Source organism: Haliaeetus leucocephalus, unplaced genomic scaffold (genome assembly GCF_000737465.1).
Source record: "Haliaeetus leucocephalus isolate CR32 unplaced genomic scaffold, Haliaeetus_leucocephalus-4.0 Scaffold395, whole genome shotgun sequence".
Classification (NCBI taxonomy): Eukaryota; Metazoa; Chordata; class Aves; order Accipitriformes; family Accipitridae; genus Haliaeetus; species Haliaeetus leucocephalus.
In genome coordinates, this window is record NW_010972831.1 from 2,876,448 (window position 1) to 2,892,656 (window position 16,209).

At 41.5% G+C, this 16,209-nt stretch overlaps 1 protein-coding gene across 2 annotated transcripts; it reads right to left on the reverse strand.

Moving 5' to 3' along the window:
- Positions 1-1,353: 1,353 nt before the first annotated feature.
- On the reverse strand, positions 1,354-12,751 carry PSPH (phosphoserine phosphatase). Of its 2 annotated transcripts, XM_010573573.1 has the most exons (6): positions 12,489-12,751; positions 6,367-6,525; positions 5,548-5,682; positions 3,803-3,948; positions 2,864-3,012; positions 1,354-1,538 (listed from the first exon to the last, which is right to left on the reverse strand). In XM_010573573.1, the coding sequence occupies exons 2-6, from the start codon at positions 6,504-6,506 to the stop codon at positions 1,428-1,430; spliced, it is 681 nt and encodes a 226-aa protein (XP_010571875.1). In that variant the 5' UTR covers positions 6,507-6,525; positions 12,489-12,751; the 3' UTR covers positions 1,354-1,427. The 2 variants fall into 2 exon arrangements, with proteins under 2 accessions (XP_010571875.1, XP_010571874.1); XM_010573572.1 differs by lacking the exon at positions 12,489-12,751 and having other exon boundaries at positions 6,367-6,817.
- Between the last annotated feature and the right edge of the window lie 3,458 nt (positions 12,752-16,209).

The window sequence follows — 16,209 nt, forward strand, 5'->3', positions numbered from 1 at the left end:
TCTTCCTATCTATGAAATATGTGGTGGGATGAAAAAGAATTAGCGCACTCAGCCTCATCTTCAGTTTCTGGAATTATACTGGCACTATTTGTAAGCACCCAGAAGATAAGAACCTGTCTAGATGTTTTTTCTAGGCCAAATCATGTCATATCTACCCATCTTTCTCCTGTGATGGTATTATGTAGATGGAAGGAAGTGGAAGATGTGACATATATTTTAACATTTATCAGAGGTGAGATTCTTACAAGTCAGGGAAATAAAAGTACCACGATGCATCAGCAAAGCTGGTTAAAAAGACATACTCAGAAGAGTTGTCAGAAGTTAACTGAGGAAAAGACAGCATTTATCAAGCGTGTTCTGTATAGGACCCTCTTGGATCAGACACTGCAGCCACAAAAGAGAAGTCCTTAAGAAACTATGATTCGTTACCTGAAACTCAGAGAACTACTTAGAACAGGTTAGACTTATTTCTAGCACAAACAGTTTAAGGGTGGTTGATCCACACTTGAGGCAGAGGAAGAGACTAGATAAGTTTTGCAGTATTTTCTTAATCAGTAGACCATTTTTTTAAAAGGTTGATGAATTAGCTTCCATCCAGTTATAGGTTGATGGGGGTCTTAAATTAAAAACAGTTAAGTAAACAGTGTGACCATTTTACAAAATCACCATTTTGGAGTTTAGTTTGAAGTATTTTAATGAAGTATGGGAACCACTATATCACTCGCCTTAAAATATGCTTCTTGGACACTGATGAATATTGCATGTATCTCAGATTCGCATGCACCTCTTGTCTTTCAGACTATAGGTTGAGTAACAGTGATATTGAGTAACAGATGATATCTTGGGTTCTCCTGTAGCCATATTTTAATGAAATCAGAGATACTTAGTAATGTTTCCTACCTATCTGTTCACTGTTTAACCTAGTTCTGAGATTCTTTGGACTGGAAAGTACTACCATACTGTCTACCTTTTAGATGATGATGATGATGATTAATAATAATAATAATAGTAATAATAATTTAGACAGAGTTCTCGTTTGTGGCCCCCTTCTTCTTTTGCCACCCAAAATAAGCAGAGGTATTAGCTTCAATGATTCTGAAACAACAGATATATAATATTGACCAGGGGCTAATCCATTAAGGTATTTTTAACTTGCTGATAATTTCCTACCTTTGGTCTTCACTTGTGAGTGAATAATCAACTGACTTCTTCCACCTTGGAAAAGATGCTTAAAAAATCTTACCATTTTCATTACAAAATATTTGAGTAGAATGGTGTCATTTGCAACATGAGTTTCAGGCCAGAGATGAAGGTACCCAACACCCAGAATCATTAAAAAATCAAGAACACAACTTTGCAAACAAATATGTTTAATTGCATTGTATAATGGACTTATAGTTGTTAAATATATTATTTTACTGTATAATTTATCGTTCTTCCAGTTCCTTTAGCAGCTCGTCAAAGTGAGTAATGTACCATTTAGCTTTCTCCTTTACTTGCTTTCTGATTACATTTCCTCCAAATCCAATGAAGCAGTCCTGGCAAAACAGAAAGAATGGGCACGTTTATTCTTGCAGTCTGATGTAAGGAATGGAGCTTCTCAGCAATTAAGTTTCGTTTTAAGATTGGATTTTAAAATTACGGTATTCCTTCCTGCCTCTTCCCCTATTTTACTTTGCATGTTCATTTTTCAAATTTATTAACAAGAACTTCATTAACATTTAATTTTGCACCACTTTGGTTATTAGAGTTTTGTTCCAGTAGGAAGGTTGTGTCTCAGTGCCTCGTAACTTCAAGATTGTTCAGGTCTGAGATTTTACTGAAAATGCACTGTAACTGTGATGCAACATAAGGCCTTACTATTCAAGAATGAGTTAACGTTTGAACGTGCATGCAGCATCTCACAATTATCCCTATACTGTTTATCTTAACTCTGTTTACCTCATTTGATAGATACCAGAAGTAAACATTAACCATGTCTTCAATCATTAACCAGGAACAGTCATCATTTCTACATCTTAGAAAACCATCTGCAGTGAAAGTGCAGTGTTTAAAATTTCCACTGCTGCTTTTTTGCCTTTAGGTAGAAAGCATTAAGCAAATACTAAGCTGGTTTGGTCATGCACATATTTAACAGTAAGGGACCAGCTGTCATAACTTGCATCAGCAGTAGCTCTGAGTTTGTTCCTGAGCATTTCCATGCACTGGGATATCTGTCCCTCACCATTGGCAAAGAAGGGGTATTGGAGTACTTTTATGTAGAGAAAGGTGCTAAAGGGGAAACAAAATTAAGGTCTTTCTTTCCTCTGTGAAATGACCATTTATAAAAGTTGTCTTTCTATTTTCACCCTGTCAGGGCTGATATCTTCAAAAGTATCATTACTGTACAGTGAGATGAACCCTCCTGCTAGGCCAGTATCAGGTAAACGTGCACCAGATCTACACCAGACCTTCATGCTAAGCACTGTTAGTCAGTGTTCAGAACCAGGATCATGGTAGGGTAAGACCTCTGCACAGAAGCAAGCACTTAACTGTGAGGATGTAGAGGGGAAAGGCAGACATGATAATACCAGCTTGATTTGAGACAGGTTGCTAGACTGTTACACAGTCCTGCTAGACCCAGCCAGCATCCTGGCTTAAAGGGTGACACCCTTACTGAGATGTCTGAACTGAGAGAAATGAACCATTGCATGATGCAGGCTTTCTAGAGGGAAACTACCTGCACAGATCTCTTTTAGGCTGTGGGAAGTGCTAAAGATCTTCCCTGAAGTCCTATGAAGAATTCAGACTTGGGGGGGGCGGGGGGGGCATCCCGAAGGATTTGCTCAAAAGGAGTTTAGAATTCCTGCTCTTTAATACTTACAGCAGGGGGACAGGCTTCCATGTCTGTAGCTCCATCTCCAATCATAACTACTTTCTTAAAGTGGAACTGTTCCTTCAGATGAGTAATAACCTTTCCTTTCCCCCCTGATTCAGCTGTTGGTTGTGTTTCATCAAATCCTGCATATTCTCCTAGAACACAGTGGAAGGACAAGTTAGACACATAGCATATTTTCTTGTAAATGAAGAAAGATATATGCCTATAGTCTTTACTTCAGAAAACAGCTAATTACATGCAGTCCTGTAAGCCTCACAATATCAGCATCCCAAAAAAGTAATTAGAAGGTAAGCGTAAAAACTGGGATTTGACCCAAGTCTTCAGTGGGGATATTTTCAAAGAGCTGAAATGCTAACACAAAAGTAGAAACCCTGTATCAGTGGTGTTATAAATCCATTCCCAGTCACTCTGGTCCAGTCATTCTGGTGTAAACATTTCAAACCAGCATCCAGTGTGATGTATAGACAGTGTATGAAATACTGAGTAAGAAACAACCTCACTAACTACAGTTCTGCTTGATTACACTAGCTTAAAGTCCAGAGCAGCTCAACTAAAGTACATCACTCTCCATACATACCTCAAAGTCACTGAAAATCAAGTTTGCCTCTGAAAGCAGGTAAGTGTAATAAACTCTTTTAACTTTAAGGAGCAAGAGAAAATCAAACTTTGCTGTCGGCAACTGTAACATGTTTTACCTTTGGCACCACTTGCAATTAAAAAGTAACTACAGCTCTATTCCATATGTCTGGAAAATGACCTGAACTCATGTTTTTGGTAAGGTCTTGCAATTTGCCAGCTTGGAGCTAGCTGGATTGGTAACAAGGTCATGTAGGCTGGACGGTTATCTGTAGCCCAATATCTGACAGTTTGAACCAAAAAAGTGGCATTAATTAGCAGAGAAAAGAGAGTTTAAGGGAATCTCACCATTAAAGTAAAACTTCAGCCTGTTGGCAAAGACATTTGCTGTTGGAATGTTCAGCTGCAAGGCCACGTGCTCCACAATGCTCTGAAACCCCCCAGAGACCAAGAAGACCTGGACCCCTCGTTGTTGAAGCCTGCTCACCAGCTCCCTGAGAAGAAAGAGCAGTCACCAAGCGTGAGTGCCTGGCAGCATCTAGGGATAATAAGAAAGCCAAAATACCTCTTTCCTATACAAGGCTCCCCATACTTTGTGTTATTCCAGTTCAGTTAGGATGTGTGCTGCTTTCCAGCTCCATCCATCTCTGCTGCCCAAAGCTTTTCCTTCTTCCCCTTGCAAGTTTGTGCATACCCCTTGCTCGAAAAGAGCTGAATGAAACCATCACGTCTAGAGACAAACAGGTATTTAGTTGCTCAGAAACAAGCACTTCCTAGAAATGTTGTCTTTACACTTTCATACTGTTCATATTAGTTCACTTGAACAAATGAGAGCAGATCCAGTTCAGATTTTTTTTCTTCTGAAGTAAAACAACAGCAAGAAAATGAATCTATAATGCAGAAAAAAGTAGGGAATGTGGGAGAGAGAAAGCCACTGCACCAAAATGCAAAAGTGGGCTGAAAGGTGTGCAAAGTGCACACATTTTCTAACTTGGAGTTGGTTCCCCAGACGCTGGACATCGATGCTGTCTTTGGAAGAGGGCACTAGCTACAGAAAAGGAATCCAAAAAAGTAGAAGTTTTCGGACCCAGTTAATGTCAACGGGGCTTGAAGGCAACTAAAAGTTTTACAGGATTTGGCTCAGAAGCAGTAAGATCAGCATGCATCAATGCTGAGCAGTTGAAGTGGTAGTAACAGCAGAAATGCTAAATACTAAAAAGCAAAGTGGAGGCTTAAAGCAGGCTACACAGAAAAGGAGGAAGAAAGGGAAGGAATGAAAAGGAAAATCATGTGATTCTAAACAAGGAAACAATGTTCTCTTTGTATTTACATCTAGCTATGCCTTTTATGGGAAAAGCTGAGCATGTGCTTCATTTTAAGGAGAAAATACCAAGCACAATATAATCTAAAATTACTGTATGTGCTAAAAATATTTTAAACTTAGAGCTATGGCCAGATTTTGTAGTAAAGAAATTATTCTCAATTGTTTGAAACAATTTGAATAGGAAAAAAAAACATTTAAATAGTTAATGTTTATTCTAAATCCAAAGTTGAATGAATACACACATATATATGTATTTCCCCTTAATGATTTTTTAATACATTTTTTAGGGAGTTCCGTACATAATGGGTAGCTCTGAACAATGGATCCCCTAAACTGAGTCCAGGGATATGACTGCACACAGAAGTGTAAGAAAGAGAAGTAATATAATTGTAGAATAGACCAAGCCAGTAGTTCATACTGGGTATTAAATCTCCTCCCAGTTCCATCACCCGTCAAAAAGCAGATGTGATTGAACAGATTATTTTCCATGCCAGTTTAATCCTCGAACCAGAATTTGAGCTTGCCAGCCAAAACACCAGTTAATACCTAAAACTGTTTTCTTTTTACATGGATGCTTAGCCACTTGACAGGGACTCAGGCCGTTATAAGCTCCTGATGTAAGCTTTGTACACAACATGGAAATGGAGTAGGAAGGCAATCTAAACCAGCTCGATGGTCTCACAGCCTCACTAATGTCACAGAATTTTGTTGATTTATGCCATGTGCTTTTGGAAGACTTTTTCGTTAGATCATTTGAAATTCTTCTTACCTTATTCCTGGTGTTAGCTGAGGTGGATTGTCGGATATTAATTTCTGCACTTGCTCATAGGAGGGACGTATGAGACCTAGTCGTGCTGTTAAAGCTGCTTTGAATGTCACAGTGCCACCCATAGCTCTGCGGGTCCTAAATTGTGATCCAAAGAAAGCAAATCAGTGATGCTTTTAAGTTGAGGGTTCTCCCAAGAACAGTTAGTTAAAGAAGCACAACAAGGAACAAGGTAAGAGACCATAGGTTCCAAGTTATACCATATCGATGTGGTAAAGGAGAAGATTGGTAGCAACGACCAGCAGAAGATCTCCACAGATTGGAGCTCTTGTGAGAACCAGTGAGGCAAAGGAAAACTGCTTCATTCCCTCTGTGAGTGCATCTGAGCCACTGGACCAGTATTCTTAAACTGCAACTCAGGTGCCGGTTCTCTGAAATTAACAGAATTTTTGCTACAAGCTTCAATGGAAACATCAGCCTCAGAGGAGTGTTTAGGGAGTTGTCCCCTCTCCTCCATCTCATAATAAGGTTTGCTAGTGCTTAGCCAAGTTTAATGATGAGGTCTGATCTTAGTCTATTGAAGAAATTTACATTAGAGAATTTATGTCTGTATAGTTTTGTTGAGTGGCTTTGCAATTCCAAAAGAAGTTACTTCATTATGCATTAATTCCACTTATTATTCCTAAAGTCCTTTTAAAACTGTAATAATCTTCTGTGATAGAGTTGAATCAATCCTTATGGTAAATTCATTGTCACAGATTAACCTTACCCTTGCTTATTTTTTACTACTATTCCTATGAAGTAAGCAGCAAATATACATACATCTCTGCGACAGCATCTCCAACTCCACAGAACTTCGCAAGCTCATCAATGCCTTCTTCCCTGATGACTGTACTGTCCACATCAAAGCATACTGCATCAGCATTGCGGAAGATTTCTTTCAGCTCCAAGAGGGATGCCATCCTTTTAGGAACCTTCTTACTGTGAGGGGACAAGATAAAGTCTTTCTCTGAATGACAGTACTGCACTCTGTCTTGAGCCATTGGCGCAACTGGTCTGGTTCTTGCGAGTAGGGACGAGCACAGCCTGGTAGCCAGCTTTTATCAAAGAGTGTGAGCGGTGGTGGAGGTCTGGCTCAGTTGCTGATTTGCTCTCTGCTGTTACTGCCTACTGATGTTCAATTTACGTTATAGGTGGGCCGTGGAGCTTTGGTCAGTTGCTGATTTGCTCTCTGCAGGCTCGGCCCATTGATGTTCACATGGGGTTCAAGGTTGTAATACTTGGCATTTGCTGAACCATGAGACTGCCAACTGCTGTGTGGGACTTGCAGTTCTCTGTCTCATCTTGCCCTCACCGCTCAAACGGATCTTCATTTCTCATCAGACCCAGTCTAGTGTGTCAAACTAGTTGCTCCAGGAGATAGTAAAAGTCACCCAGCCCTTAAGGATTTGCTTGATCACAGTAGACATAACTATCTTAAACCTATCAGTGAGTGGTTATCCCTAAAACATGAAGGTTTAGATCTTTTTCTGTGTCCTGATTAATATAAACTAAATATTCTCATCATCTATGAATGCATAGAAGATTTGGCCATTAGCATTGGGAATTAAAGTCTTGGGCTTTGAGAACTTCACTCAACTCATTAACATACCACAGCGTGACACAACTTTTTCCACAACAATGCCTGACAGAAGTTTTTCTTCCCTTTTATATCTGTCCACTTAAATAAGTTGAGCACTTCTTCTGCGGATCAGAAGCACGAGGTGTTAATCAAGTATTTTCTTACTCTACCCTACTTATCTTGTGCTTCACCCTTTCGTAAGGGAATTCAGCGTGGACTTTACCAATCTGTACATTTAGACAGAAATAACAGCTTTCTATCTATCACACTTCCCAGATTTTTGTAAAAGCTTTTGTTTGGTTGGTCTTCTAATCTCTTAGATGTCTCTCAGGACACGTCTTGTATAATTGATCTGGGTAGCAGGTTCTCTCTTTTTCTGGGATAGGGAAAAAAATACCATCAAACAGCATGTTATATACCTTCATTGTGTTACATACCTTCATCTTTTGTCTTCCTCTCACTACGCTAATTTATTTTTCTCCTATATATCATGTGAATTTTTATGGTGAGATGTCTTACACACACAAGTTCCCACAAAACATTTATTTTTTGCCCTTTTTGGACAAACTTTGCACCCCCAGATACGAAAGACGTCCAGTGAAGATGAAGAAGGTCATCACTAGGTACCTTGCTGTGGAAAAGTACAGGAGCTGATTGGTACTGACATAGCTCACTGCCAGACAGGAGTCATCCAGGGATCACACATGGTAAGCACCAGTGCTGTTTCCTGAGGTGACTTCTGTGTGCTCACCTAGAGATCACAGCTAAATAGTTAACGGTCAAAGCAGGAACAGGAACCTTTGGTTTTATTCCCACCATATGGTGAATACTGGGATACAAAAGGCTTTATAGAAAATTACCATAATCACTGAAAAACTGTATAGAACACACACTCATCTTTTATCTGTTCATGTGTATAGAAAAAAAGAGAATACTCCAGTCCTTCATTGAAAGGTGAAAGTCTGTATAAATGAAGCCACCAAACCTAAGCGGTGAAACCTGTTGTGAACTGCTAAGAGCCATATTTGTAAGAGAGAGTCTCTGTTTAACAGGTAGATATAAAATAGCAAGAAACAGAGAAAGCAAGTCACATTAAAGGCAAAGCTATCCAAAGGCAGCCATAAAGAGTACTGCTTAAGAGGGTTGTTCTAGCTATTATTCAGTTTTTTGGTGTGAACACACTACTATGGTAACCAAAGTGGGTTCATGGCTTTTGTACAAGGCTGAGAAGGTGACACAGCAACTTCCTCAGTGCTCATCTGCATCGCCGGTGTGAGTGAAAATGGGAGAGCAGGTATCACCCAGCCCATATGTCCCTCCTGTGCATTTGGGTTAGGTGTGGGAAGGTAGGACAGAGCCTGGGCTCAACCTCCCCAGTGTGTCAGAAAGCAAAGGTGAGTGGGTACACAGTAAAGGGGAGGTATTCCAGAAAAGGGCTTTTACAACCTCCAGCTCTGGGAAGGGCAGAAACAAGGACTGAACCATAGTTTGACAGGCCTCTGCTCTTGGTGCATCAGGGCTGTTCCGTGCAGACATACTGTAAAACTCTGGTCTAGCCTTAGAAGCATCACAAGAATTATTTGCTACAGAAAGCACATTTTTTTATATTTTTCTATAAAGACTGCACTGTACATATAAGAAGTACAGTCATATGCCATCAGCATGGCACATAAGAGAAACCTCTCTCTCTGAAGTGGCCACGGGCATAAAAATTTCCCTCTGACAGAGACTGGTTCTGAGCTAAGACTTGGCAGTGGGTGGACGGGTGACACGTGAATTCCACGTTTACTTTGTGTTAGCCTTGACTTGACATTGGCTCCGCAGCACTGTGTTTGTATTTTCAGTGGAAGATTTTGATTTTCTGAGCAGGAGGGCTTTATCTTTAGGGCGGGCCTTGACAGCTAGATATATTTGTGCAGTGGAATTAAAAAAAAAAAATCCACTAAAATTTTTTAAATGGCAGGGTATTAATTTTTTCCAGCCTACTAGTAATTATAGAGTCCGCCAAAAATTCCGCCATGGGTTTGGTGCCAATTTCAAAGATTTGCTCTACTGAACAAACTTGTTGCATCACTGTGGCATGACATTTGCGTCACAGTGTTCCAACACTGATTCCTTATTATGCAAAGCCATCACATTGCCTCATGCTAACCTGAGGCTGCACTGCAACATTACCTCATTATGATGCAATGTCACTGTGTGGGAACACCGCACTGTGATGTGATTTCTTGGTGAGAACCTGAAATATATTTCTGGATACAGCTCTTCAAAATTTTAATCTCTCTGAGAAAAATGTTCTCACTAGAAACACACATTGGGAGCAGGAAGGAAGAGACATTTAACTTTTCCTTCTCCCTGGCATCCACATTTCCCATACTCCTTTCCCTTCTGGATGCTCCTTACAATGACGAGAGCACCGTTGTGGTGGACTTTGCACTTTGATGGACAAATAGACAAGTTAGAGGAAGAATTTATTAAAGATACCAGTTGTGAAGCCATGGTTGGAATTAACCCTGTCCTCTCTTTGTTCCATGCAATAACTCTTTCAAAAGAGTTTCAAGCTGTGGTTTATAGTGCCTAAAAATGACAAATTGGAAGGGAAGAATTGTGTTTTGAAATGCAGAAATCTTCAGTAGTTCCTGATCTCCCTTGGCCTGTAACCTGCTAAAATCTTTCCACCTCCTGCTATAGCTGGGCACTGAGTCCTGGAAAACACAGACCTGGTTTTGGCTGATGTATCATCACGCATGTTGGCGAACTTGTGATGAACTGTGAAGTAGGGAAGCTCATACAGGAGCAAAGAGGAGAACCTGTGAAGGAAGCTTCAGCTATTGCAGGGAGTCTTGGTGGGAAAAGCAAATGTTAGGAGTTAAAGGTGGTTCACCTGGGTGAAATAAGGTTCTTCTGCCCTTGTTGGCAGAGCTCCAGGGGTCACCATCAGCTCCAGACGCTGACAAATGCCATTCCAAATGGTAATGTGCCAATTTCAGTAACTTGTGAAATTTCTTCCCTGGCCCTAAACGTAGATGAAGAGCATAAGGCAAGGCTATTAGTGATAGAGTAATGGGCAACAGGGGTGGGGGAAAGTACAAGCAGGAGAGGTTCTGCTACTTCCCTTATTTTCAAAATTTTCACTGGGCCATCCTGGCATGTTGTCCACCAAGAAGCTGCCTAGAATTCGCCTCTGGGTAAGCGTGCATAAGAAATAAGGACAGACACCGCAGCTTGTCCACAAGTAGGTGCCACTTGGAAGCATGAGCAAAAAGAATTGAAGATGTGTAAAACCTTTCTACGGACAAATCTAACAGCTGTAGTAAGGGAACAGCAGTTTTTTATTCCAGAGTGGTATAGGCCTCTACAGTTGGCAGAGATTAATTACTCTGAAATACAGGGCATCTGATTGCTTAAATGTGTAAATGTTTTAATGAAATGGTAAGAAAAAAGAAATTCCCACAAATAATGACTTCTGTCCCCATACGAAAAACATGGGTAGAAAATCTCTGATCTTTCTGCCATTGAATTTCAGATAGGTAATCTATTCCTATCCTATTCTTTGCATGCTGGAAAAGCATCCAAGCAGCAAACATTTCAACAGGTCTAGTAATAAAATATTGTGGGAAAAAGCTGAAAAGAAGAAAATGGGGAAGAGAAGAAGCAATGGGCAAAGTGACTAGAGAAGACATAAGAGTGACAGAGGGAGAGAGAGAGGGTGAAATCTGAGATAAAGAGGGAGAGAAAGGAAATCACAAGGGTAAAGTGGAATTCCCATGAGATCTCCTTGCCTCCAGACTATGAAGTACTTCATTAGGCTATTTGAGAAAAAAACCTGGCATTTCCAGAAGAAATAGTTCTGTTTCGTAACAGAGAGGGTAGAGTCACAGAAGCAAGCACGGGAATTATGTAAGACCACATGTCAAAGGAAAACACCTGAAATCTTTTCTGTTTGCTGACCCTTCAAAGAAGGGCACTTGCTGCACTGTGAAAAACTGAAACATCTGCAGTATCTGCTACATAAAATGCAAAAGGAACAAGTAAATGGTACTCAGAACTCCGGGTGTTCTGGGGCTGCTATACTTTGACAAGATCTTGATGAGATCTCAAAATCCTCATTGTGACTAGGCTTCACTTGTTATCATATTTCAGCTTTCAGAAGGGCTGCCACACTGCCACTCTGCATTATGTTCACATTTACTGCTGTGAAAAAATGAAGATTAAGTGAATCTCAATGAAATATTACCTAAAATATCTTTTTAAACAGATCACTCGAGAATATCCTAGTTTGCAAACAGTTTCCGGTGTTTCTGATTGACTTTCCCATTTAACAAGGTGAGAGTGATGACTGAGAGACACTCCGAGATACATTCCTGCAGCAGAGTAAGATTGCATTGAACGTGCAGTGAGATTAACAGAAATGTAACCGCATTAAGCTGTTTCTGTTGCACTGAAGGGGAACTGCTGCTTAAGTAAGGGATTTGGAGAAAATAGTTCTTGAAACTTTTCTCAGGACCTATTCACACTACAGGAGCAGTGCTGCTTGTAAGAATGTTCACAGGAGTGTTTCCATGGTATGAGTTCAAACAAACCACTTAATCCTCATTGCTTCTAGTCCTATGACTGCAACATGGGAATAATATAGTGATACAGCTTTTCTATGCTGACATTTAATTCTCAGTATTAGCAATATGTTTTGAAAGCTTTAGAGGAAAGGGGATACAGTTAAGCAGATTAGTTATAGTTAAGCAAATTGTGACTGTTTATATCCCTGCAAGTACTACTCTTTAAAAGTTCAACCCATCCATCCATAATTGTGAGTTTCTGTGGTGTTCAGTGTGAGAACAGAAAGATTCAGTCCTTAACCTCACTAAGCTTGCTTCACGCTTCCTGGTTTTCTGTTCAGTTTTTAAAGGTAGTAATACAAACCAGTACGCAAGTCAAGAGATGAATTATTTGCAGCTATACACTAATATCTGAACAGCAGTGCCTAACAGTGTATTTATTTAAGCACCTTTTAAAAAGTAGTTGAAAAGGGGTAGAAGGAACCCAGTGGATGTTGACATACACCTCCCAACTCTCCAATCCCCTCCTGCCTGACCTGACAAAATGATGATGCTTCCCCCCGGCATGATTGCATCATTCATTCATGCTGCTGTTATAAAACAGGCACCACACTGTTCCTGCATCTTGCAGGGCAGTACAGTCGCAGCCCCAGCAGAAGACACTCTTCCTTTTCTATGCTAGAAAAATATGCTAAGTGTTATGGATCTGATACGCCAAACGCCAACCCCTTCCAAACTGAGAGAAAAAAACGTTCCCAGTGACTTACAGTATTGTACTGGCCGTGGCTGTTGCTGCTGCTGCAAACCTCTTGGCTGCACAAGAAAAGAAGGGATCAGCTGAGACCTTCGGTCACATAAGTACAACGGCACGGGCTGATCTGGAAGAAAGCTGCATTTTGTAAATCACTCTTTTATAATCTGCTGAGTAAGCCAGCCTGGATGTTTTTTTTAAATGGTTGCACACATGTAACCAGAGAAGTCCAGCTGTTCGCTGACAGGCGTAGGGAAGAGAGGTGTAACCTTGCCTACGTCGGGGGAGGAGCCGCTCAGGCCCAGTTTGGGGAGCTCCCAGCTTGGGTAGGCATGGCTTGGCAGGGAGCAGACCCTGCACAAGATGATGGGGAGCTTGCTCGCCCCTCAGCCAGCCTGTGCCACAGGCATGGAGAACAAGACGGGTCTTGGCAAACTCGCCTCGGTCCACGCAGAGCGCCAGCGCGGGAGAGCAAGGGATGAGAGCTGAGGAGGGGCTCGGACAAACAGCAGTCAGGAGTTTCTCTTGGCGTGAAGTCAGAGGCGAGGCAGGGACACGGTTTTCTTTTGCTGTGGATGAGATGGAAGGTTTTCTGGGTTAAGATTGCAACATCACATTTTGGCTGAAGCTGTTACTTGGTGCATCGGGGTGTGCAATGGTACACACACACAAAAATCAGATCACAATTCATCAAAAACTTTGAAGCGAAATTAAAACTTCTGCTTATGAGAAGGCTCTGTTTTGTTTCCTCAAATGCAATGTTGTCAAAAGCAACGGGAAAATTGCAAAACCTGTCTGTGCTCGTGTTTTGGCGTCCCACAGAACAGCTTCCCTCAGACATCACTGTGGATGTCAGTTAGGAAACAGGACATTGCCAACCCAGAACTATTAAGCCGGTGGTTTGGTTCAAGGTCAGGAAAGCCTGATTTAGCTGATTTAGCTTCTTTCATTCACTTATGATAGGAGTCTTATGACTGCTGCTTGTCTTGACTGTTCTGCATCACTGGATCCACCAGTCACATTCTATGCATGATCTCTTTTGCCATTCTGGCAGTATTACCCCTCAAAATTACATGCATTAATTAAAATCAATAGCCTTCTGTGCCTCTCCTCCCATGTCTTCCTTTATGTTTTTTCAGAAGTTCTCAGTACATGACCATTTGTCAACATGAAGTTCTCAGTACATGACCATTTGTCAACATGAGCATCTATTAGTAACTTTTTGCGTCAGGAAAAGCTGGTAGCAAGCCCCTTTGCTCCAAAACTGGTGACATCGTTCACTGTTCAGTCTGGTCCTGTTTGTTGGTTTTATTGTGGCAGGACAATATTTTTTTAAAACAGATTTAGAAATCATTTCTCTGAATAAGGTTAAATGAAAACAGATCTTGATAAAGATGAAAGAAAACTGCTTTTACTGAGAATCTCAGAGTTTTTTTTGCCAAGATAAGCAGTGCGTGATTTGACTAAGAGAATTGCTGCTGAATATTTCATGAAGGATATTCCCTTTATTTGGCTTAGTTTAACAGACATATTGGTTTTAATTCAGTTAAATATTTAGATTCTAATCTGGTGTAATTTGTTGTAAATCCGTTGATTTTAAAGGACAATTTAGGCCTAGTAAGCCTCTGCCCTGTATTTTTACTATGCATTAAAAACAAATATGCAGAACAGTTCAACAGCCACAGCCAAGACTGAAAAATGAAGAAAAGCTTGTCCTGATGTCTGAAAAATGCCGCAAAATGGGGATTTAATGTGAAAATGGTAATGAGAAATGTTACTATACCATAAAATAACAATCCTCAGACACGTGATCCAGCAAAGAAACACAGAGAGGTCTGCCTGGAAGCTTTGAGAGGATGTTCAGGAGTGAAAAGCACAGCTCATGTGGATGTGTGACTATCGATATAAGCACAGCACCTAACTTTTGTATGTGACTACGAAACCTCTCCATTTGTACAAAAAGCAGAGACCACCTCTGAAAATGGCTTTCCTTTTTTTTTCCTCTTTTTCCACCAAAAAAACCCCATCTAAAATTCAAACTAAATTTTCCCAGAATAACTGTTTTATTTTCCTACAGTAATAATTCTCCTCACAAACCTGAACCTGCTTGGGGAATGGCCATATCACTGTCAGCGCCCAGCCCCACACGTTGCAGGTGTTTAGGATGGATGATTCCTGCCTTTCCACGGGACATCACCCACTCGGGTCACAGAACAGCAGCAAGGAAAACGTAAAATACAGTGTGCTCGCTGGTACGAGTATGGGTTTGACAAGGCTGCCCTCTACCGAGAACAGCCCTGAGAGAGAGGATCAAGGCAAAAAAATTACAAACCAGAGGAGCAAGAATAGCAAAATATTTGTGTGTGACCTGTTGGCTACAGAATCCAGGGCAGAGCTGGGGATTCAGGTGTTTTAACCGGGCATTGAATCTAGGCACCTCAAATATTAGCACTGCAGCCTCTCAGGGCTGGGTTGGCGTGTTCTGTTTTGTTATGGTTTCAGCAGGCCGGTAGCATCCCAACAGAAGTGAAGACTAAACATTAACAGAGTTCCAGAGCCAATTATGAAATGCCAAGTGTAATTTCCTGCATTTTGCAATGTTTAATGTTTATTTCTAATAATTACAGTAACAGAACAGAAAGCCCAGCCACTATACTAAAGAGTAAGCATTAAAATATCTCACAAGACATATGCACTGCTCAGCTAAACAAAAGGGCTCCAAACTTGTATTATGTTCAAACACCAACTCCATCTAAAATGTTTAAAAACCAGAAACTCAAGCATTAGCAGCTGTCCCCTCCAGACCTGCCAAGTCAGACTGACAGACCAGGCATGGGAGTCCTGCACAACATGGCGTTTTGCCCAGAAACCTGAGATCCTCACCCAAAGCAGCGGAGTCACAGCAGGTGCCATAGCCTACTGCCAAAACCAGAGAGGCTGCTGAGTCTGCCCTGACACTTCATACTCACTGACTGTTTCAGTCAAGCTCCCCCAAAACGCAACAAAATTGTACCCAACAGCAGGCTTAGACTTTACTACTGGAAGTGGCGGGATAACACGAACAGCCCATTGCATTGCTGCTCAGCGCCACTACAGTGGGTTGCTGAAGCCCGGCATCCAGGGCCGCATCCAGAGCTGCTGGCTGCAAAGAGTGGGACGGAGTGGGGGAGATTTACCCTGCGCCATCCTCATGCCTGCTGGATGAGCGTTAGGGGAGGCTCTTTCTTCTCCGTACCAAATACTGAGGAATCCTGGTCTCCGGGCCAGTTGTCCCTGTTTGCTGGGGGTTAGCACCCTCTGGAGCAGATGGGCTGCAGGAACACCAAAACCGCTTGGCCTGGATCTCCCTGGCACACTTCTGCAGCTATGGGCCGTGATTATTCTGGGGATGGTCCTTACAAAATACTTGAAATAACAAGAGGGTTGTGTCACACCTGGTATTGCCAGTTGCTCAGACTTAGTAGATGGGTGTTTGGGGATACAAGCCCAGATGGGGCAACGCGGGAGCCAAACGGTGCAATCTGTGCCCGCGGTGTGTGTAAGGGACCACAGCAGGAGCTCTCTTCTCAAGCTCCTCTCAAAGGAAACTGTCAATTGTCCTCCATTTCGGAGCCCAAGGCCGGTAAGATGCAAATGTTTCACAGCCTCAAGGCCTGGGCCCTGACGGGCCATGTAGGCCAAACACTTCCAGCACCCATCAAGGTCGCCTTGACTTCAATAATATTTCTGTTTTTCTT